The sequence below is a fragment of the Oryza sativa genome, chromosome 12 (genome assembly GCF_034140825.1).
Source record: "Oryza sativa Japonica Group chromosome 12, ASM3414082v1".
Taxonomy (NCBI): domain Eukaryota; kingdom Viridiplantae; phylum Streptophyta; class Magnoliopsida; order Poales; family Poaceae; genus Oryza; species Oryza sativa.
The window spans coordinates 1,461,023-1,484,602 of NC_089046.1; the positions used below are offsets into that span (position 1 = coordinate 1,461,023).

At 41.7% G+C, this 23,580-nt stretch overlaps 3 protein-coding genes and 1 pseudogene across 3 annotated transcripts in view; 3 read left to right on the plus strand and 1 right to left on the minus strand.

The window, feature by feature from the left end:
- The window catches only part of LOC4351405 (aladin), a 41,234-nt gene extending 31,448 nt beyond the window's left edge, over positions 1 to 9,786 (minus strand). Inside the window, exons 1-2 of the mRNA XM_066306618.1 lie at positions 9,698 to 9,786; positions 9,570 to 9,625 (exon numbers count right to left, since the gene is read on the minus strand). Of these exons, the coding sequence (XP_066162715.1) occupies positions 9,570 to 9,625; positions 9,698 to 9,755 (114 nt within the window). The 5' untranslated portion in view covers positions 9,756 to 9,786. The remainder of the gene's footprint in view (positions 1 to 9,569; positions 9,626 to 9,697) is intronic.
- On the plus strand, positions 383 to 8,505 carry LOC4351406 (F-box protein PP2-B10). Its single transcript, XM_015764984.2, has 4 exons — positions 383 to 1,908; positions 5,821 to 6,135; positions 6,850 to 6,968; positions 7,607 to 8,505. Exons 1-4 carry the CDS (start codon positions 1,690 to 1,692, stop codon positions 8,073 to 8,075), a joined length of 1,122 nt encoding a protein of 373 aa, XP_015620470.1. The 5' UTR covers positions 383 to 1,689; the 3' UTR covers positions 8,076 to 8,505.
- A 7,410-nt stretch (positions 9,787 to 17,196) lies between the features above and the next one.
- Positions 17,197 to 19,979, plus strand: LOC4351408 (protein ROOT PRIMORDIUM DEFECTIVE 1-like; annotated as a pseudogene).
- A 200-nt stretch (positions 19,980 to 20,179) lies between these two features.
- LOC4351409 (putative receptor protein kinase ZmPK1) lies at positions 20,180 to 23,373 on the plus strand. The gene has a single exon (XM_066306637.1). The coding sequence runs from the start codon at positions 21,584 to 21,586 to the stop codon at positions 23,150 to 23,152; it is 1,569 nt and encodes a 522-aa protein (XP_066162734.1). The 5' UTR covers positions 20,180 to 21,583; the 3' UTR covers positions 23,153 to 23,373.
- The last annotated feature ends 207 nt before the right edge of the window (positions 23,374 to 23,580 follow it).

Here is a 23,580-nt window from a genome sequence, read left to right on the forward strand (position 1 = left end):
GTGTTGTAATTGTTTAGCTATGTAACTGTATAAGAATCTATTTGGGATTCAATCATTCAAAAAAAAACAGCGGTGGGAAAAAACCGGGCCCACCAAAAAAAATTGTGACCCAAAACCGTGCCAAAAACGCACGCGAAAAAACCAGTTGGATGGAAAAACCGGACAAAAACCGTGTAAAAAAAGAATCGGACGAAAAAAACCGGTCAGAAAAACCGCGCGTTGAGGAAAAAAACCGCGTGCGGTAAAAAAAAACGACAGACGAAAAAAAAAGCTACCAGAAGCCTTGCGTATTTTTTAAGTAGATATAGATATAGATATAGATTTTTAAAATACCAACTTGATGGTGTTCTTTTGGGATACGGCATGCTCGTCGGTCATCTCTGTCCCGTTCCACGGTTCCACCATAGGATGGATAGGGATGGCTTCATCGTAGAAAAACAATTGATTCCCCGCACACCCCGACCACAAGTCCACGCCTCAACGAAGAAAATCTCAGATCCCTGTTCTCCCCTCCCCCTCGATTAGCCGAAGAAAATCCTCGCACAAGGAAGTCTCATGGATTCAGATCCAGCCATGGTGCTGCTTAATCGCTCCGTGCTCTTGGTCAACGAGGTAACAGATGTAATGAAGGAAAAAGGCTGGTCTCTTGAGCTCGACGAGAAGGCAATTTCAGACGCATGCGACGGTATCACGGATTGGCAGGAGAAAGAGAAGGCAAGGCAAAAGGCCATACGAGCAGAGATCAAGAGGTTTCGAGCCAACCAAGATGCGGCGGAGGCCATTTTGCGCAAGCGCAAGGCCTCCATGCCCCCCAGCACGGTGACCAAGTTTTGTACTGACACCGACCTCCGTAAGGTTTTGGATGGCATCGAACTAGATCCTCAAGTCCATGATATACCAGGTTTGTCCTTCTTTCGCCTCCGGCTGTCGTCTGCACGACATCCTCCTGATTTGCAGGGCACCTCCGTCGCCGGTGCGGACCACAACATCCTCGTCTTCTATGTCGGCCCCTACCGGCCCGGTTTCCCTGCACCGGGATTTTATCTGGTTTACGACGCATGGGCCAACTCACTGTCCGCCATCCACCAGTTGCCATATTTAGGCGGCGGCAGTATTGGCTCTGAGGTTGCCGTGCTGCGCCATGCTCCGGCCAGCGACTATATCCTCGCCGAGCTCCTCCTCACTGGCGAACTCCCCAAGGCAAGTCTCTGGACGTGGTGTTCGTCTGGTCCGTCCGCTCGCCAATGGATCCACAAGACAGTCATCCTCCCTCCTGAAGTGTGCACGCCCACCTACATCTTTCATGCCGATACCACTTTCTCTCTTGGGAAGTTTGCGCTCTGTTGGGTAGACCTCCTCGTTGGCATCTTGATGACCTGCGATACCCTTGCCCCAGAACCTGTTTTCCAGTTCATCCCGTTGCCGGAGGGGTGCTATATGGAGCCGCCCGACCCTCAAGATGGACGCCAGGTACCACAGGAATACCGGTCTATGTGTTGCGGCAATGACGGTATCATCAGATTCATCTCCATCGACGGCTATCATCAAGACCTCTCTATCAACGATATGAGGAATATGTTCCTCAGGACATGGTCTCTTACTCTTAACCCCAAGGAGTGGAAGCAAGAAGCGGCACTATGCATTGGAGACCTCTGATCTGACACAACCCACCAGAAGCTGCCAGCACTAATGCCGACCTGGCCTGTCCATAGCATTCTTCATGCTGATGTTGTCTTCTTGTACTTGTCCGGCCCTAATACTGGGAATAATACTGGGGAGACAGAGCGGTACATGGTCAGCATCAACGTGCAGCACAGGGAGGCTATTTCAATCTCCAAGTTATCTCCTGATGATAGTTCCCCTCCTCCACGCTACTTTCCCAGCAGCTTCAATTCGTACATAAACAAGGTAACTAGCTCATTTTGCAAGCAAGCAGCAGGAAATATAGGTAGAAATAGTTCAAAAAGTAAGCATAAAAATGTAGAGGCTAACAGAGGGTGTTACGTACAAGGAAATCCCATATACCAAGTACTTTATTTTATTAGGGCATGAGGTCATTCACTACTACACGAGCACATCAGCGCCCCCATCATAAATGCCGGTTTGACAAAATGTTAAACTGGCACTGATGATGATTTTCCCGCCCTAACCCTCGACCAAATTATCACAAAAAAGTACATGGAATTAGGAGTGTGTGGTTCATGGATTGCAATTTCGGAATACTTCGACCAAATTATCACAAAAAAGTACAGATTTACAGTGTATCACAAAACTACAGATTTAGTACCAAATCTATCTATTTATCTATTATATTATTAAAACAACTTTGAAAGAAGGCACCACGTTCGCTGTGGAGGCTAGAAATTCCCACATTAATCGGAGGAAACGAAAAATATCTACATCGTTAGATCACAGTAAGACTATATTATAACGGCGGAGATCGATCATATATAAATAGATATTAGAGTTGTGAAGATAATACATCTGGTCCAAACATAAATATTTGTTTCAGATATGCAACGGGATCAAATTTCTATTTGAAAGGGATTAGGAGTGTTGTGTAAAGGTCTCGGGCAGCTTGATGTATCGGAATAAAAAAAGGAAAAAGAGAGCGCCATCTAGCGTTTCATACAGGACAATAATTTAGAAAAAAATAGCCTTATACAACTGCACACATTGGTGCATGCACTTCGGCAGCGATGCGCACATACGAGATGGCAGGTTATTGCAAAGTTAACAGTCCAAAAGTACGAGTTATCTGACAAATCAATTTCTTAGGACTACATATTTCTAGCATATTATATTATAGAGATAGCTCAAAAGTCAACTATTACCTTCACGATCAATCAAGGATTAGAAAATCTTATAGTAATTATAAAAAATGATTTTAACCGTTAGATCATAGCGAGTTTAAATTATAACAGATCGATGGGAGTTATATAGAAAATATAAATTGTATCAGTAGAGAAAAACAAAAGTTAAATATAATAAGATATTTCACATAGAACAAAACCGAGTATGACTAGGACATGGACATGACAGTAGGTAGCGAAATCCTATATGGACACGGATCGAATTGGTGAGCATGCAGAACATGTTTTGCAGTCCTTTACAGTTTCAGGGTAGCATGTAGCTTTAAAACAGAAAAGCGTAGAATCCTACATGGATTAAAATTTATAGCAGCGAAGCCCCTTAGACGGCTAAGCGAGCGAAAAAATTACATCAACGCAGCCTCACACAACCAAACCCATGCACAAATCAATATGACACAACTTACTCGAGCATTAAGGCTATTAAGCAGCTGTGAAACCTTGGCTTGATGTGTAGGTCTGGGATGCCGTTGATCTGAGATTAAATACGGGAGCGATTAGGCTAAGCACGTACTTGCACATGCATTGCTCTCTGTGTTTAATCATGGTAACAAGCAGGAAAAGAAAAGGCTACCATAAAAGAGGAAGAAATGAATGTCCATATACATCTATGGTTCACTCTTTTATTTTTTTTTAAAAAAAAAGAATCTCAACATAAGCATAATTTGTCCCCTGCTTCTGGAAGGGTTGTCCCTTCGTACTAATTAATCTTTGTGAACGCAAATACAACTATAGATCAACTAAGGTCTACACGATGAAGTAATATGCGTAGATGTGTGTACTATATTTACATTTAAATGCGACACACTACTCATCAGTGTTCATGGTATTATTATACGCAGATTTAAATTTTTAATAAAAATAAAATCAATTTTAAAATTAAAAAAAGAAAATTAAAAATTCAAGTAGAAATACAATTAGAAATAATTGAAAATAGAAATAAAAACAAGAAATATTGAAAGAAAACTACAATCTATGAAAGATAAAATGAATTTTATTGTATTATTAAGAGGACAATTCGAGGGTCAGCAAAGGAGATGGGCAATGGCGGCTAGCAAGACTTTTACAAACTTTTTAAAAAATAACAAATGATCAGGTTAAAATTTTAAAATCCTAATAATAACAAAGAAGATGGGCAACGGGCTAGCCGTAGAAGTGGCGGTTGACGGGATATCTAACAACTATAAAACAACTCCAACGATAACTAGGTTTGATTTTTAAAATCCAAAAATAATAAAGAAGATAGGTGGCAGGTATGACATAAAGGAGTAGGGTAGTAGTTGTTGACAGGATTGTAGAAACTAAAAAAAAAAAAGAGATAATCCATTATATGCCACTGACTTTATCATGTTCTACAATATGCCATCGACTTTTGCTTAACTTCTACGATTTACCATCGCCGCCCGGTTAGTCTCCGTTAGTACTGTACAAATTTGTCAAAATGACCAAAATATCCCTGGGACAAAAACTTTCAAAATTTGGATAAAAATTCTGAAATGTCAGATTTTAAGTTTTTGGCCAAATTTTGGATGTTTACAAGCTTATGTTCATAATATGATATTTTGATAATTTTATCCAAATTTTGGAAATCTTTGTTCTAGGGGTATTTTGGTCATTTGGACAAAAATGTACCGTGCTAACGGAGGCTAACTGGACGGCGATGGTAAATCGTAGAAGTTAAGCAAATGTCGATGGCATATTGTAGAATGTGACAAAGTCAGTGGTAAATCGTAGACGTGTGACAAAGTCAGTGGTATATAATGGATTCTCTCAAAAAAAAATTCTCAACGATGATCGAGCTTGATGCTTACAATCCCAATTAGAAACCTTATAATAATAAGGTTTATTTTTTTAAAATTACTAAGATAATAAGATAACTATTTAATAAATTTTAAAAAAAACCACGTGTAAAGAATTTTAGATAATTTTAAACAGTGCTAACCGTGCAATTACGCGGGCCACCCTGCTAGTTTATCACCAAACTACAGATTTAAGGCTAAGTATCATAAAAATGCACATTTAAATTGAAGTTATCACAAAACTACAGATTTTGAAGTTTAAATCCCTAACACCATTGTTATGTTGGAGCTATAAACATTATTGCTTTGTGACCAAATTGGTTCTAAACCTGTAGTTTTGTGATAATTTAGTTACTAAACATGTAGTTTTGTGACACTTCATCTTAAATGTGTAGTTTTGTGATCAATTTGGTGTTAAATGTGTAGTTTTGTGATACATCGAGTTAAATCTGTAGTTTTCTAATAATTTGGTCATAGTATATGTACTTTTGTGAAATATACTCTTTTTTTTATAAAACTGATATTTAACTTGTAGTTTTCTAATACGTTAATTTTTAAATTTGTAGCCTTGTGTAAAATATGATATTAAATCTGTAATTTTGTGATAGATTGATAAAATATCTGTAGTTTTATAAAATTTACTTATGTATTTTTCAACTTTCTGATATTAGTAAAAGTAATGCAAAGGATATACTAATCTACAATGCACACAGTCCAATAGGAAAACAAATACATGACAACATTTGTAACATGAAAAAAAATTAACCGGCAGACATTAGAGCACATAATATAATGGGAGAACTAATTAATCAAGTACTATTCAATTTAAGTTCCTCCATTTGAAAAAAATATAAAAGCACAAATACAAATCACACTAAATGAAGAGAGATAAATATAAGATTGCATGGATATGTTAAAGGATTATGAAAATAATGTGAAGATGATTTGATATGTTTCATGTTTGATCTCTAGAATATAATAAATTATAGATTTGAATGTACGTGTTAAGATGTAATAATTGTCAATGGAAAATGATGTGTCATGTTTACATGTTAAATTTTAAGATATACTCCGTAGTGTATTGTAACCATACAGAAGAAGATATAGATGAGACATAACAGTTCTCGTGATATTTGTCTCCAACCATGAAGCGATCCGGAAGGGAGAAAGGCGGCGACAATGTCACCGTTAGGACGAACAAGAAAGCGGAGTACATCTCAGGGCTCTCAGAGGATTGCCTTGCTCTTGCAATCTCCTTGACGACTCCCATGGACGCGTGCCGCTGCTGTGCCGTCTCCAGGGCCTTCCAAAAAGCGGCTAATTCCGACTCTGTGTGGAGGCACTTCTTGCCGAAGGACTACCTCTCCATCCTGGCTCGTGCCGACGATCGTGTGCATTTCACTTCCGAGAAGAAGCTCCTCGTCAGCCTTGTCAAAGACCACGTCCTCCTCGACCAACACAGCAAGGTACGTAATAGGGAAAATATTTCTATCCCTTAAAAGGACATTCTTTGTTTTTTCCGTTTTACCTAAATAGCTATCAAATTTTCTTTAAAAAAATTATATGATAGGTCAATATAAAATATGTCATTACACGGACATGTAATTTCAAATTTAATATATATAAGTACAAACAAAAATAACAAATTTGATTGTGAATAATGTGTATTATTCGTAGTGGAATTTATTATTTCCCTTTCTATCTATAAATGTTAAATTTGAATTGCATGTTTTTTTTATAACTTTTATGGTGATATGCACAAAAGAGGATATCCCTTAAGTTCTAGTTCGATTAATTCCTCCCGCAAAAGGATTAAGGAGAATTTGGAGAATAATTCCACGCCTATTGAGGTATGGGATTAATCCTCTGTAATCCCTCTCTCTTGAGATTAACCGAACAAAGTCTAAAGGATGAAAACCCGCTTCCCACGTACTCCCTTCGTCCCGAAAAAAACAAATCTAGGCCTGAATATGACATATTATAGTACAATGAATCTGGACAGAGGTATGTCAAGATTCGTAGTATTACGATGTGTCACATCTAGTACTAGATTGGTTTTCTATGAGACGGAGGGAGCAATAACATAAAGCTTTAGTATGAATTTCTTCAATATAGTATTACCAACTTTTGTTATCGTAATGTTAACTGAATGAAGGCGATTCATTATACATTGCACGCAGAGTCTTTGGTTGGAAAGAACAAGCCTAGCCAAGTGCTACTTGCTATCATCGAGATCATTACCGATAGCATGGGAAGACCATCCCCTGAAATGGAGATGGATCTCCTTACCCGATTCCAGGTACGCGTTCCAACCTACTGTAGCAATGTACAAGATAAATTTAACGTTAGCTCATTTGTTTGTTTCCCTTTTGCAAAGATAGGTATATATATATATATATAGGTAACATATCTCATGCACACAAACCTTCACGTGTACATATCATGCACACCAACTAACAAATATTACTAAAAATTCTATAAAAAAATTGTACATATTGAAATACTTTCAATAGTATTATACATACATGTAAAGCATCATCTTCAAATTCATTTTACATATAGAGAAAAAAAGACAATAATGATATAAACTCGTAGTTTTAAAACTGTCAGAGTTTTTGTTTTCTAGGCTAAAGTATATGGACATTTTTTTCTAGATTTTTAGTGACGTTTGTTAGTTGGTATGCACGGAGTGTGCACATGAAACTTGTGTGCATGTGCATGGGATATATTCCCTCATATGCAATGCACATCTTTTAGAAATGTTTGTCAAAGAAGTACGTAGTCTGGACGAATATACAAAAGCATTAAGAAATAAACTACAAAGAAATTATCCATCAGATAATCTTTAAATTCAATATAATAATAACTAGTATTCGGTTTGATTTGATTTTCTTTTTATCAATTTAAGCAGAAACCAAAGTTTTCTCCCTGTTTCAGGTTTGAAGAAGTAACTGAGCTTCTAAAGGTCTGCTGGCTCGATTTATGTGGCAGAGTCAACTGCAGAGAGCTCTCACCCAACACAGAATATGCAGCCTACCTCGTCTTCAAATTGACAGATGATTCGTACGGCCTTGATTGCCAGACACAAGAGGCAGACATCACCATGGACGATCAAGTAGTGTCTGCCAAGCGGACCATCTCTTTCTACCCACGCCCACGCCCACGCCCACGCCCATCCACACGAGAGACACTTTCTAACATGGGTAGAATCGAAGAAGCAGGACAAGCAGAGGAGCCAAGCTACCCAAGAGAACGAGGTGATGGCTGGCTGGAGGTACAACTAGGGCACTTCTACAACGACCTAGAAGACACTGGAGTGGTTGTTATCCGCCTCAAGGAGCATATCCAGCTCAACTGGAAGAAAGGACTTATCTTGGAGGGTATGGAAATTAGACACAACATATAAGTCTTTGAGGAAGATACAGAAAAATGGAGCAAGTATGTTAGAAGACAAAATTAAATAATGCAGCATTGAATATGCACAAAGAGCAGTCATGATTCAACCAGTGTTCAAAAATCCTGGCTGTAAGCAATTGGTTACCGCTCCAAAGCCGATGAACCAACATTGGCATACTGAACAGAACAATTTAAATTCAACTTTGGAAGTATGCCAACTTCTTATCTTTCATGGTTATTTGTTGTTATATTTCTAAAGGAAAATGAAATATTCGCATTCAGTTCTATAATTATATCAATTGCCACACTTGTGGTGGAACTATTGATATGTTGTATGTATACTTCTGTGATGCATGTCTTTATGGACTATTGCATCATAATCATTATGTTCTATTTGTGATGAATTCAATAATGCTATATATGTTGGATCTTGAATTTTTTTCCCTTTTCTTATGCCAAATTTCTGGCAGGTTACTGTGATTTCGAAATTCAAAATTTCGGACCGACATTTTGTCTGATAAAAACCAGTTATCTGTTTTCAGGGGTACCAATATTTAAAAGAGAGTTTTTTTTCACTAAGTTTTCACTTAATCCCTTCTATATCCCTGACTTATGTTTCGTCCCTTGTGTGCCTTTAAGTGTTCATTTCATTACCCTATGTTTATGGGTATGTCTCGGTAATTGCACTTCATTTACTGAAATTATCATATCAGTGAAAACATGTCTATAATTGGTTAAAGCAAGTATGCATTTTGTATATCTACAAGGTATAAAATCCTTTCCTACCAGTTCCATCAGAAGAACCATGATGAATGTCCACAACCACAAGCATCCATTGACCAAAAGGTGACACTAGATTTCACAGATGCAACATTGCCAGGATGACGCTGACCACCCCTCAAAGTAAAAAAATCAACCCAATGTAACAGCAGATTATGCCACCAGGTATTATTATTACATGAAAAGAACATGCAGACATCTTAAGTTGGCAGTAGTACTTGCAGCCAACTGCAATCATCTTTTCACTATTTGGCCTCCATTCAACAGCTTTAACATCGTTTTGTCGGTCACTTGTTAGAATGTAGGATTCTTTAATATTTGTTTGAAGGATTCTTTAATATTCTTTAATAATTTTTCTGTTTGCAAATGAAGACATATTATTCGTAAGAGTGGCAAATAATTGAGTCACTAAGATATGATAAAGAACCAACTCACATCGCACGAAGGGAAGAGCATTTGTTTGAAGGACTCAGCTATGGTGGAAGCTAAACTTGTTCTGGGGACAATCTCAGAAGGCTCAGCAGCTTCAGTGATAGCAGGAGGCTCGTGGGTGGCAACAAGAGCATCCGACTGGAAAGGAATCGGGCTGAAGACCATTTCCCTGGAAACCCCAAATTGAAGTTTCAATTAGAGGCCTAATAATAAAATTAGTCTTGTGAATGAAAAAAGAAAGACGAAATTATGCGAGGCGGAGGAGGAAGGGGGAAGATGGGAGTGTACTGACGAGGACATCCCCGTAGGCATCCTTGGCTCCATCGTCGGACACCGCATCCGCCGCAACTGCAACAAACAGACTTGGAATGAGCTTGGAGACAGCAGAGAGAGGGGGAGCAGGGAGTGGAGATAGCACACCTAGGTCGCGGTTGATCTCGCAGATGGTGACGGCGCCGGGCGGAGGGAAGCTGGGCATCGTCGTTGTCTTGCGTCGGCGAGCGGCGGCCGGTGCTCCGCGTCGCAGGACGGCGGGTTAAACCCTTGACTCCCCCAGAGACCTGAGTGCCCGCAGGCTACAGCCCAAGGCGACTTGGGCCGGAAGCCCACAAGCATACTGGGCCGATATTGTATGTGATGGAATTGGAGTTCTGGGCCAAAAATAGGAAAAAGTCCACCTCGATTCCCTTAATTGTTCACCGAATCTAATTCGTGACCCTTAACTAGAAAACCGGGTAAGACGACTCCCCCAATTAGTAAAACCGGTACAAATTGACTCCTAAGGCAGTATTGTGGGCGGTATCCGATGACGTGGCACCTTGACCGTTGTCAACACTACTGACTCAACTGAGTATGGTGAGAAATAGATAGCTGACAGTGGGCCATCGTGAGCTGAGTCAGATTAGGACCGACATGTGGGCTCTTTTTTTCATTGACCGATGGGGCGACTGCTTGGGCGGCGCTGGGGGGCGCGTGCGCGTCGGTAGCAGTGGACTGCGGCCGTCCCTCCTTCTCTTCTCATCAAGATCCAGTGATAGCGGCGGCGGTGGAGAAGACCAGCGCGAAGGCCGGGTGGAGTGGTGGCGGCGACGGTGGCGCCCCCCTCTCCCTCTCCTTCCTGGGGGCCGGCGTTGCATGCGAGAGGAAGAGAGGGGTCGGGCGTGGCGATGGCGGCGACGGGCGGGGGTGTGCGCGCTGGAGCGGAGGTGGTGGTGTGAGGGGCCGGAACGGTGGCGGAGAGGCGCGGCACCATCGTCACGATCCGGTGATGGCGGCGACGGTGGAGAAGGCCAGCGTGGAGGCCAGGCGGATTAGTGGCAACGTGTCACGCCCAGAAATTCCCGAATAGAATTCTAAGCAGAATGTGCATTAAAATCCCTGTCCAGGACCGGCCGGGGTACATAAACAACAATGTTGACATTCAGATCCACGTCTTACAAACATCATAAAAGTCTTACATAAATGCAGCGGAAAAACGAAAGACAACAGGAGCTAAGCCTTGACTAGAACTGCAGCGGGAACACCACTCCACAGGCATCCTCGACGGCACGGACAAAGCCTACTCCTCGGAGAAACCTCCATCTGACACATACTCGTACTCTGGGGTTGGGAAAAATAGAGCAAGACTGAGTACTACCCACTGTACTCAGCAAGTCATACCGGAATAGGGGTATGATGCAGGGAATTATCAAAGGAGAGCTAGAGTGGTTCATTTGCATAAAGCGAGCATTTATAAACAGAAGTTTAAAGAAGAAAACAGTCGTAATAATTAATCAATATTAATCATCCACTGTCCAACGCTATACCATGGTGCGACAGGCCCAACCATCCACCTATACTATCCAATTTCAATAGACTAAACTAGGGTGAGACTAATCACGGTGAATCTGGTTGACCACCCATAACCGTGGGCATGGCTATTCGAATAGTTTTACTCTGATCAGAGGTGTACAACTGTACCCACAAGACACAGCCCCACGACACGTTTCCGTGCGCCGACATGCCACCACGACATACCGAAAAGAGGCCGTGACAGGACCCTTCGCATAACCCCCTCTAACCAAGCACACCACACCTCAGGTTTCACCCCCACTCCTCGCAAGGCAGCGGGCAGTCCCCTCTCGTGCCTAGGTGAATCCGGAAGCGACAGAGGCCGTCGCAGGGCCCGCCCCGCTCCATCACGCCCACCCTTGCCTGGATGCGTCAGCTAGAGGAAAGCTACACTACAAGCCCAGCCGTTGCCCACGCTGGCTTGTGGTAAGTACGATAAGTTCTTCCAGGGCATCCCGCGAACCGGTCCTTAACTGCCATGGGTGCGACCAGCAAAACCATGCACCCACAGCCCACCATGTGATTTATTTTAATTAACCAACACCAAAGCGGTGGCACTAATCCAACAATACCATTAGAACCAACAGTCTAAACATTAATAGGATTTTCCCCATTGTGTACTAGTTGAACTAAGCATGGCTAAGCAACTCCTAGTCCAACGTCTATTCATGTTATAACCCAAGCTAACAAAGGAGCAAGGTACCAAAATAGCATAGCTGTAACAATAGGTAAACATCCCATAATAACATTATAAAACGATGCAGTATTTGAAGAAAAAAAGTAGAGCATTTGCAATATAGGATCAACATGTTCAAGTGACAAGCATGACTTGCCTTGCTCTGCTGCTGGAGGAACCTCGGCGACTATTTCGAAGTACACCGGAGCGTCGGAAGAACCGGAATCTAAGCGACATACAAAGCAAACAATGCAAACAGGCTATAATACTACTGAAACAGAGAACAAAACCATTTTTAATGGATTCTACACATTTTTCTTGATTTACTGAGACTTGAATGGGCTTAAACGGAGCTCGGATGAATTAGTTATGAATTTTAGAAGATTCACTGTGTTTATTACTATAACAAAAAGTCCTTAAATAATTTATTGCGCAATAATTTCTAGGGCTGACGTCATCAAGGGGGGGTGGCGCCGACGGGCGGGGCCCACTGGTCAGCGGCTCAAAGGGGGGAGAGGGGCGCCGGCAAGTGGGGCCCCCGGGTCAGCGGCCCAAGGCTGTCGGTCCACCGTGGACCGGGACCACGCGGGTGATCCACCGCCGGTCCACGGGACTGACGGCCCAGATCGGCCCCGAGCCGATCGGGCGGTGGCGATAGAGGTGGCCGCCGGGCTCGGCTCGGCATCAAAGCCGGCCGGACGGCCAAGGCTAGCGGCGACGACACGCGGCCGACGGCGACGGCGACCGGCGGCACGGGAGGCGGCGGCGGCGGCCGAAGGCGACGGCGCATGACTTGAAGCGGCGGCGCGGCACTAGGAGGGAGAGGGAGGGGAGTAAAGGGGAGAGGACGCCTCACCGAGGGTGGTCGGTGCGGAGGAAGACGACGGCGAACGGCGACGGCGAGCCACGGGAGGACGACGGCAACTGGCGGACGGGCTTCGGGGTGCCCTAAGGAAGGAGGAGAGAGAGATTAGAGAGAGGGAGATGAACCACGGCGGCCGGCATCCATGGCCGAAGGCGGCGGTAGAGGTAGAACTCACCGGAGCGCGAGGGGATGCGAATTCCGGCGACGAATCCCGACGGGGAAGGGGCGGACCCCTTCTAGAAGTAATCTAGAAGTAAGTAATAATACTACTATACTCCCTCCATTAGAAAAAAAAAACTCAATCCGACCCCTTCTAGGATCATGAATTTGGATAAAGGTAGTCCAGATTTATTGTATTAGGAAAGATCAAATCTTCTTCTAGGTTGATTTTTCTTTTTTACGAAAGGAGTATAGCACTAGTGATTACATTAGTTTAATCGTCAAATTAAACATATGGTGATGGATTTAGTATGATGTGTGCGCAGATTGCAGCGGCATATGGAGTGAATGGGCCATATCACGGTGCATCGGCGTGGCTTCCTATATGGAAAGTTGGGGTGGGACCCTCTAAATTCTCCAAGAGCTACCTCGCCATCGCCAGTCCAACAGTCAGGGAATTTACGCCAATCCCAAGCAAAGATCCACCCAACATTGACAACCAAATTGCTCTCGAAATCGCCGTACATGCCAGTTACCATTTCTATATATTTATTTTTGTACTCCCTCCGTCCGAAAAAAAACCCAATCCGTATGTCCAGATTCAAACCCAGGATTGGGTTTTTTTTGGGACGGAGGGAGTATGTGTATGTTACCGGCCAGTTATCACTTTTATATGTATGTATACCATATGTGTCACGTATATACCAACGTATGTTACATTAATTTGTATGCAGGTTTACCCTCAATTTGTTGGTGACGATCTTCCTCGGCTCTACATATACTCCACTGTAAAGTGTCTCTCCTACTTCCTCCGTTCCACAATATAAGTCATTCTAGCATTTTCCACATTCATATTGATGTTAATGAATCTAGATTATATTGATGTTGATGAATCTAGATTCATTAACATCAATATGAATGTGGGAAATGTTAGAATAACTTACATTGTGAAACAGAGGGAGTACCTTGTAACGAATTGCATACATACTGTTTTCATTAGAAGTACAAAAATTATTTGGTCACTTTTATTTAATTTGAATATATTTCACAGAAAATTGAATGTTTGAATTAAATACCAAAAATAAATATTCAGTTGTTTCTTGACATGTAGGCCCCTATGAATCTCCTAATTCTTAGTACGATAATTATTATTATTATTATTATTATTATTATTATTATTATTATTATTATTATTATTATTATTATTATTATTATTACTACTACTACTACTACTACTACTACTTTCCTGTGATGTATTAATAGAAGGATCACATAATTCTTTTATTCAATATTGCACATGATGGATAATCAACTTTCAGGATCAGTAGGAGTCCTCTACTCCTCTTACCTGCATATATAGTGGTAAGATAGTTAGATAGAGCACTAGCTAGATTTAAAACAGCTAGCTAATTTTCTTAAAACTCATTTTTTTTTCTTTAAGAAGATGACACAAATTAATTAGGTGCATGCTAGTTAAAGTTGGTGATGTCAGCTGGTATGTACAGCACAGTCTACAGTGCTCTATAGCTACTCACTGGTGTAATTGATGCATGGGATATACTATATATGCAGAACGATGGTGGCGTGAAATTAAAGTGCTTCAACCTTGAGTGTTCTTTCGTCCAGACCAGCAAAAAGCACGCCATTGGTGCTAAATACGACAAGTTTTCCACGGTTGGTGGAACCACCTACTTCACCCACGCCGTAATATATACAGGGTGCGTACGTCCTCTGTCCTAAAACATACTTTCTTTCTTTAATGTATGACATCATTGACTTTTTTTATCGTTTAATTATTTATTTTATTTAAAAATTATGTAATTATCATTTATTTTATTATAACCTGATTTATCATTAAATGCTCTTTAAGCATGACATAAATATTTTTATATTTGTACAAAAATTTGGAATAAGACAAATGGTTAAACGTTGTTTAAAAATTCAACAGCGTCATACATTAAAATACATAGGGAGTATATAATATTATCTTGTTGCATTGTGTATAAACATCACTCAGCTGCTAGCTAGTTAGAAATACTTTTTTTAAGTATCTAGAAATATACTTATATATTAAGGATGAAGAAGAGAATGGTACGCGGCACGTATATATTTATTGCAATGATTATGGGATACATATATGTAATAAAAGGAGATTGATTAATTATATACTAGTAATTAATATATCCATGCTAACGCTACGACGATATTTGACAATATACCTTAATGCATTTTGAATAAAATTTTCTTTATAAGAAAATTATTTGTCATATTATAATGTCCTAAATAATTATATACTTTGATGCTTATCTCCATATGAAACACATGTGATATTATCTTGTTAAACTGTAAGTCTATATATATAATCCCAAAAATCACAATTTAGAAATCACATCTCAATTTTCAACCAGCAAACATAACAATAAATTACATGCTCCACACATTTTATTCAATAAAATCAACCATAGAAATCACAAATGACTAACACTTGTGTAGGAAGACATAGAGCTAGCATGAGTAATCTATGCTATATATTGGGAAAGGGATAGCTAGGAGGCTTCTCAATCCGTATCGCAGGACCATTAATTTTGTTTTATCAACAGAACTTGTTTTAGTATTCAGAAATTAAATTGATTAATTATATATGAGTGGATTATGCAGGATGATGGGCCGGCGGTGTGGTGGGTGTCGCTGATGGATGAGCCGATCGGCTACTTCCACGAGAGCGCGTTCGCGGCGGCCCTTCATCGAGAGCTTCCACAACGAGATGGGAGGGCATGTGCTGGACAGGAGGCCGGGAGGGCGGCACACGCTCACCCCGATGGGCAGCGGCATGTACCCCTCCGATGGCCTCCAGAACGCAGCCTGCATCCATGCCTACCTCGCCATCGCCTACACCGGCGCCGACCAGGTCGACGACCCCGTCAACACCATCGTCACCCACCCCAAGTGCTACGACGTCAAGGACGATGGCCCCGACCTCTACCGCCCCGGCATCAATGTCGCCTTCGGTGGCCCTGGTGGATACGACTGTGATCACAATTAGTAATAATTAATTAACTACCTCATCTCTCTTTCATTATGTAACATGAATGAATAATTCATGAATGTGGGGTAGTGTTTGAAAAACTAATGAAAAATCAAGTGTTGTTTTGGGAAGATGTTCATTACACAGCGACAAAAGAAGTAAAAAATATACATTATTTTTAGAGTTTTTGCAGTTATATATATGTTTATGAAAGAATTATGAAAATATACACATACCGTGGTACGAGGACGTGTGACTAATTGTTTGGCGCAGTAGGGGACAAACGGCTAGGTCAATCTTCCCAATCGGCTACCACGTGCCACGGCGCGGGATTGTCCCAACCATCGGTCCGGCACCTTCGCGCCACGCCAAATAATTGGTCGTACGTTCACACGTAACGGTACGTGTATATATTTTTCTATTTTTTTCAAGAGTATGTATATAACTGAAAAAGCCAAAAACAATGTATAATTTTAATTTCTTTTCTCTGACGTACACCAAGTAATGGTCCATAGCTAGCAATAGCTATGTATTGTGCATACATATAGACAAGTATTTTTTTTAAAAAAATTAAATAACTATAGTGGTATGTGAGAAATGAGGAATATTTCCTCGAATGAAACAGTTTTCAACGTTTCTTATCCATCGAGAGACAAGGAAGAAGTGTTGAACCCGTGGCGTCGGCTCCCCGCTCCCCCAACTCGCGCGGTTGCTGGTTGCTGCCGCCATCGCTTCCTCCCATTCTCTTCTCCACGACGGGGTTACCGAGCTCCGGCGAACCCGCCATGGCGGACTGGCCGACGGCAGAGCCGAGGCGAATCAGCGGCAGACAGGAGAACCTCCCCAATACGCTCTCCTTTTCCAGTTTCCCCAACTCTAGCTAGAAGCCAATCAGAAGCGCCAGCCAGGGGAAAGCGGGGAGTCGTCGATCCCTCTCGTCGCCGTTGCTCTCGTCGGCATCACCTGACATTATTGTGCATGAGCATTCGACGACCTAACACCCGGTATAGTTTGCTTCCTCCACCTCGAGCACAAGCTGTTCGATGAAATGCCTACCAAGGTTAAGGTTCTGTCACCTTTTTTTTTTGAATTCATTGAATATAGAAGGGAACAATATTTACAAGTAAGGAGTAATGGGATTTACAGAAAAGACGATCGGAACTACGGCAACATCTCTGCTAGTCGTTTGGCTCCCGCCAAAGCCCAAGATTTCGACTCCTGGTTCTGTCACTTTCTTGTTCCAAAACTGATGAGCATCCTGCGTTCCTTTGCTATTTTGCACAACCTTGTGGAACAATAATAAAAGAAAATAATTAGTCTTCCATATTTGGTTGTAGTTCTATAGATGACAAGTTAAAGTTAGTTCATCTTTTTGGTATATTACACATAAGAATCCTTCGAATTCGTTTGTTGCAGATTGATAAGTCGACATTGATTCACATATCCATTTTTGCATGCTGATGGTGTTTTCTGTGCTCTAAGTAAGGTCCGGATCTGAATATAAAACTGAATGGCATCTGTAGTGTTTGGTCAAAGGAATGTGTGTGTCTTTCCCCTGAGGAGGCACATATTGGATGAGGTGTTTCAGCATGGTCCTTGTAATTGTAGCACACAGAGGAGGTGGAAAAAGCCAATTGATTCAGCAAGAACTCGTCTGGAGGGCAGAATAAGGGATCATAAACTGGACAAGCTGATGATTCAACTGAAGAACCTGAGGCTAGCTTTGGATTTGCATGAGTTCATATCTCAGCAGAGGAATGGCTACGCATCTCTCCAACTCCTCTCCAGGTGGAGACATGAAGTCGGGCTAAACATTGAGATTGGGGCTTTCCTTAAGAAATATCCCCACATCTTCGACATTTATGTGCACCCAATAAAGAATAACCAATGCTGTAAGGTCACTCCAAAGATGGCTGATTTGATTGCAGAAGAAGATGCTGCCATCTGGGAAAATGAGCCTGCTATTGTTAAACGGCTGAAGAAACTCCTCATGCTGTCGACAGATGGAACTCTGAATATGCATGCACTGTGGCTCATAAGAAGAGAACTTGGGTTGCCCAATGACTAAAGGTGCTCTATACTACCAAACCATCGGTCAGAGTTTTCTCTAGGTTCCCCCGATACTCTGACATTTGTCACTAGGGATGAAAATTTAGCTGTAGCCGATGTTGAAGAATGGAGAGTGAAGGAATATACAGAAAAATGGTTAGCTGAATCTGAGACAAAATATTCTTTTCCTATAAACTTTCCAACCGGCTTTAAGATTGAGAAAGGTTTTAGGGAAAAGCTTGGTAACTGGCAGAGGCTTCCCTACACCAAGGCTTATGAGAATAATGAATTGCATCCAATCCATAATGTTGAGCAGCTCGAGAAACATATTGTTGGCATTCTTCACGAACTTTTAAGCTTGACAGTGGAAAAGATGATACCACTTGAGAGGTTCTCCCATTTCAGAAGACCTTTTGATATGGAGGTAAACCTGAGGGAACTTATTCTTAAGCACCCTGGCATTTTCTACATCTCAACCAAAGGAAGCACACAAACTGTCCTCCTTAGAGAGAGTTACAGTAAGGGATGCTTGGTTGATCCTAACCCTGTCTACAATGTAAGAAGGAAAATGCTAGATCTTATTTTGTCAGGATGCCATGGGATTGATGAAACGGATGGTCCAATTCAGTTAGTTGAGGAGCACAATCAAGAAAGCAGTAATGTGTCATAGAATCACATGTGGCAGACAGATTCCGGATGCCTTGTCGGAAGCTCAAAGTGACATTTATCAAAGAATTAGCTATTTTAATCTCTGACATTGTTTATGGGCTTATGGGAGTACAATGTTGATAATGGTATGAACTTGAGACGTCGGTGGTGGAGCATCATCGGTTGAGGAATGTACTGATGTGCAAGCTAAGAAAGTCAGCTGTCCTGAGGGCCTACTCTGCACCCAGGGAAGAATGGATGCATCACGGTGCTTAGCAGCTAACAAAGGAAGATGCGCTTGAGCAGAATCAGTTGTCAACCTTGGTTCCTGTTCGACAGATCTACTATTATTTTTACGGTACTCCACTGATTTATTTTCACTGAAGAGATAGGTCCAATGAAGATTTAAGGGCAGTCATTGATGCTTTGAACTGGTCTATCATAAATGTTGAAACAGAACTCACGAGTGTTCAACTAGTGTATTGCTCTCGATCCCCCTTCAGAGGGTAACATTTACATATTTATACTAGATTACATGCAAAGGAAATTACAACCCTACCCCTATCTCTGTAGCTACCCTGAGGTGGCTGACAAGTGGGCCTGCCAACGGTCTGGGAGTCCATTCGCCGGACAGGGAGACAACGGCGCCCATTAAGGGGGGCGGTATGGCGCCATCATGATGCTAGCCTTTACCCGGGTAATAGCGGGCTTCGGGTAAAGACTAGCATCGGCCTTCACATCGCCAGTCGTGCCATGACGTCGGTGGTGGTTGGAGGATGAGTAATGCGCTTTTATGGCGCCCCATACTCGTTCCTGGTGTCTTCCCTAGGCTCTGGCCTCGGAGCCATGTCAAGAGCTCTGGAGCCCTTGAGCTGGCTCATGGGCCTCTGGGGCCCCCGAACCGGCGCCGGGGCCTCCGGTGGCCCATGGCTGGGCTCCGGGATCCTCCGGGCCTTCCGGTTAGCTTCAAACTTCCCGGAGCCAACTGCCCTCTTCGGGCTCGGCCGGCTTCCTAGGCCATCGGAATGGGTCCTCCCTACGGAGACGGGCTCCGCAGGGTGCTGGCGGCGGGCCTCCGGGCGGAGGCCCTATCTCCTCCGGAGCCACCAGGGAGTGAATGGCGCAAGATCGCAATCCTTCCCCCAACAATAAAAACACTTATCATTTCTTAAGTGGAATTTTTTTAAGAACAGGAGCTGTGCATAGTGCAAGACCTGTCAAGCTAACTGGAATATAGAAGAGACGACAGCAGCCAACAGAGGTCAGAAGCTATTGCACCCAATTATCATCATCCTCAAATCAATTGAAAACTTGCTGAATGAAAGGTGCTGTTGATAAGGAGTGCAACAATTTCTTCCATACATAAATCTCTATTTAGCTGTGTTGTCTATAAATTTGTTGACCAATGAATAATATTTTAGTAATAGTTATAATGCAGTTGTTTGGAATATGATACTATGATTCTTCAGAAGTGAATCACTTTTCTAGCATCCATATTTCTACATGCATCCTTACCAAGAGTCACCTGGACTTTGGACTTACTTTCCATAACTTGCATCACACTAAGTTACAGTGTTTGTTCCAAGCTATAATATAATCGTAGTATTGTTTGTCCCCGTATGGACGGACCTGGACCTGGACCTGAAGCATCCACAGAAGCATAGCCCAAGATGAGAGATGATTGGGATAGTTCTCTGGACAGTGATGTGGCATCAGAAGTTCAGAACTCTCAAGTTCATGTCCCTGTTCAACAGCGACTTCCCTGACTTTGATCCATCTATTTCCTTGACCATTCCAGCAAGTCAAATGAAGAGATAAGAGTCATCCTGAAGAAACGTCATTCGGCTGTAACTATATGCATGAGGGACCTACCGATTGATCAATTGTTTCAAGCACTGCCGAATGTTTCTTGGGCAAATACTACGGACACTTGTTTTGGCAATATATTCAAGGCAAATGTCATTTCTCATAGAAAAGTCCAATTAGAAGTGCTCCTCTGCAGCATAACAATTTTTAAAAATTCAAAATCGGCAGATAAGTATTCCAAAATGTCACACCAGTTGCACTGTGAAATTATGACTAAAGACCAGTTCTTTATCATGCAACAAACTAGTAGTCAGGCTATGCTCATCCAAACTCTAAAGCTCAGACCATCTCTCCAAGACTGCAACAATGGATGCTCCATTTCTTACTACTTCCCTTGCTGTTCTGGCCATCCTCTTTTTGCTTGCTCTACCATGGAGTGCTGCAACTCATGATATTCTACCACTGAAATCCTCTCTATTTGTTGAAGAGTATGAAACCAACATCCTGCAGTCATCTGATGGCACATTCTCATGTGGCTTCTACAACATCACTAAAGCCTACAACATCACTAGCGCCTTCACCTTCTCAATTTGGTACTCCAATTCAGCTGACAAGGCCATCGTATGGAGCGCAAACCGTGGCCGTCCCGTGCACTCAAGGAGATCAGAGATCACTCTGCGCAAGGATGGAAACATAGTCCTCACTGACTATGACGGCACAGTCGTGTGGCAAACTGACGGTAAATTCCCTAATGTTCGATATGTTCAATTATTGAACACTGGTAACCTTGTCTTGAAAAACTCCAGTGAAAACATTGTTTGGCAAAGTTTCGATTCACCGACAGACACTTTGCTTCCTACTCAACGCATTCTCGCTACAACAAAGTTAGTCTCTACCACTGGGTTACAGGTTCCTGGTCACTATTCCTTCCGTTTCAGCGATCAGTAGATATTGTCACTTATATATGATGACGCTAATGTTTCCGGTGTATACTGGCCAGATCCTGATTACCTGTACTATGAGAATAATAGGAACCTTTATAACAGTACAAGGATAGGTAGTCTTGATGATTATGGAGAATTTTTTTCGAGTGATCTTGCTAAGCATCAAGCCCGTGTTGCCTCTGATAGAAGTTTGGGGATTAAAAGGAGGCTTACCTTGGATTATGATGGTAATCTTAGACTCTATAGCTTGAATAACTCAGATGGAACATGGACAATTTCATGGATTGCTCAACCTCAAACATGCATGACTCATGGTTTGTGTGGTCCATATGGAATCTGCCACTATTCACCTACACCAAGATGTTCATGCCCACCTGGTTATAAGATGAGGAATCCGGGTAACTGGACACAAGGTTGCAAGCCTATTGTCGAAATTGCATGCGATGGTAAACAGAATGTAACATTTTTGCAACTTCGAAACACTGATTTTTGGGGTTCTGATCAACAACATATTGAAAAGGTACCCTGGGAGGTGTGTTGGAACACTTGCATAAGTGATTGCACATGTAAGGAATTTCAGTACCAAGAAGGAAATGGTACATGCTATCCAAAATCTTTTCTCTTTAATGGAAGGACTTTCCCGACACCTTTTGTGCGAACGATGTATATCAAACTTCCTTCAAGTTTGGATGTTTCTAAAAAACCCATTCCACAGTCTAGTATACATGATTATACACCAAGTAGACTTGACTGTGATCGTGTAAACACAATAACCACAGAGGCAGTTCGTAACATGAATAAGATTGGTGGGGAGGAACCAAAATGGTTCTACTTCTATGGGTTTATCGGTGTGTTTTTCATTGTTGAGGTTTTCTTCTTCGCATTTGCATGGTTCCTTGTCTTGAGGAAGGAGATGTGGTCATCTGAAGTATGGGCAGCTGAGGAAGGCTACAGGGTGATGACTAGTCATTTTCGAATGTATAGTTATAGAGAGCTGGTTAAGGCAACTGAAAGGTTTAAACATGAGCTTGGATGGGGAGGTTCAGGAGTCGTCTATAAGGGAATATTGGATGACGATCGAGCAGTGGTCATAAAAAAGTTGGAAAATGTCACGCGAAATAGGGAGGAGTTTCAGGATGAGTTGCATGTTATTTCAAGAATCAACCATATGAACCTAGTAAGAATTTATTGTTTTTGCTCAGAAAGATTCCATAGGTTGCTGGTCTTAGAGTATGTTGAGAATGGATCATTGGCTAATGTACTGTTCAACAGTAAAATCTTGTTAGATTGGAAGCAAAGGTTTAATATTGCTTTAGGCGTTGCAAAGGGACTGGCTTATCTTCACCATGAGTGCCTAGAGTGGGTCATTCACTGCAACCTAAAGCCAGAGAACATTTTGCTGGATGAGAACTTAGAACCTAAGATCGCTGACTTTGGGTTGGCAAAGCTGCTTAGTAGATCTGGCTCTAAGCAGAATGTTTCACGAGCACGAGGGACCATAGGTTACATTGCTCCAGAATGGATATCTGGTTTACCAATAACAGCAAAGGTTGATGTATATAGTTATGGAGTCGTTCTTCTTGAGCTAGTGTCAGGAAAACGAGTCTTTGATCTGATCATAGGAGAGGATAAGACGAAGGTGCATGAGATGCTCAAGAAGTTTATTAAGATGATTTGTTATAGATTGGACAATGAGAAATCATTGTGGTTAGCAGAGTTCGTAGATTTCAGAGTGGGTGATGAATTCAACTACTTGCAAGCAAAAACTTTGGTAAAGTTGGCTGTGTCCTGCTTGGAAGAAGATAGGAAGAAAAGGCCAACAATGGAATCAATAGTCGAGAGCCTCCTTTCAGTTGATTTAGCTAGAAGTTAATAAAATAATAATGTACCAAGGGAGAATATTTATAATATGGAGTCCCTTAGTGGTATGTTATTGCTAGGACTATACTAATTCTAGAAGTCTTCATTTCCTAGGATCACCGTAATGTATATAAAGTTCTATATAATTGTGTGTCTTACTTATATCTTGTAAATTTTTCATGTTATTTAGTAATGGTCTAATGGAATGGTGGTGGTATATTTTTCTAGTTTTTTTTATATTGGCAAAGTAATGCACATTTTGAGGTTGCAGTTTTCTGAATTGACCTTTGATCAAATTTCTGCTCAGTAAATTTAGTTGGATCATGTTAGTCTATTTTCCTTGATATGCATATCCCATAACATTATCTATTTTAATCACATATACAATTTTGTGTGGAAGAAAGTCCCAAATACTGTGATAATTACCAAACATGTATTGCA

Excerpts from the sequence above, each read along its gene's own strand:
- LOC4351406 (XM_015764984.2), top strand. The coding sequence starts at position 1,690 with ATGCCGACCTGGCCTGTCCATAGCATTCTTCATGCTGATGTTGTCTTC. Across the intron at positions 1,909-5,820 it reads TCAATTCGTACATAAACAAG|CGATCCGGAAGGGAGAAAGG; the intron begins GTAACTAGCTCA and ends CCAACCATGAAG. Across the intron at positions 6,136-6,849 it reads TCCTCGACCAACACAGCAAG|AGTCTTTGGTTGGAAAGAAC; the intron begins GTACGTAATAGG and ends CATTGCACGCAG.
- LOC4351409 (XM_066306637.1), top strand. The coding sequence starts at position 21,584 with ATGACTCATGGTTTGTGTGGTCCATATGGAATCTGCCACTATTCACCT.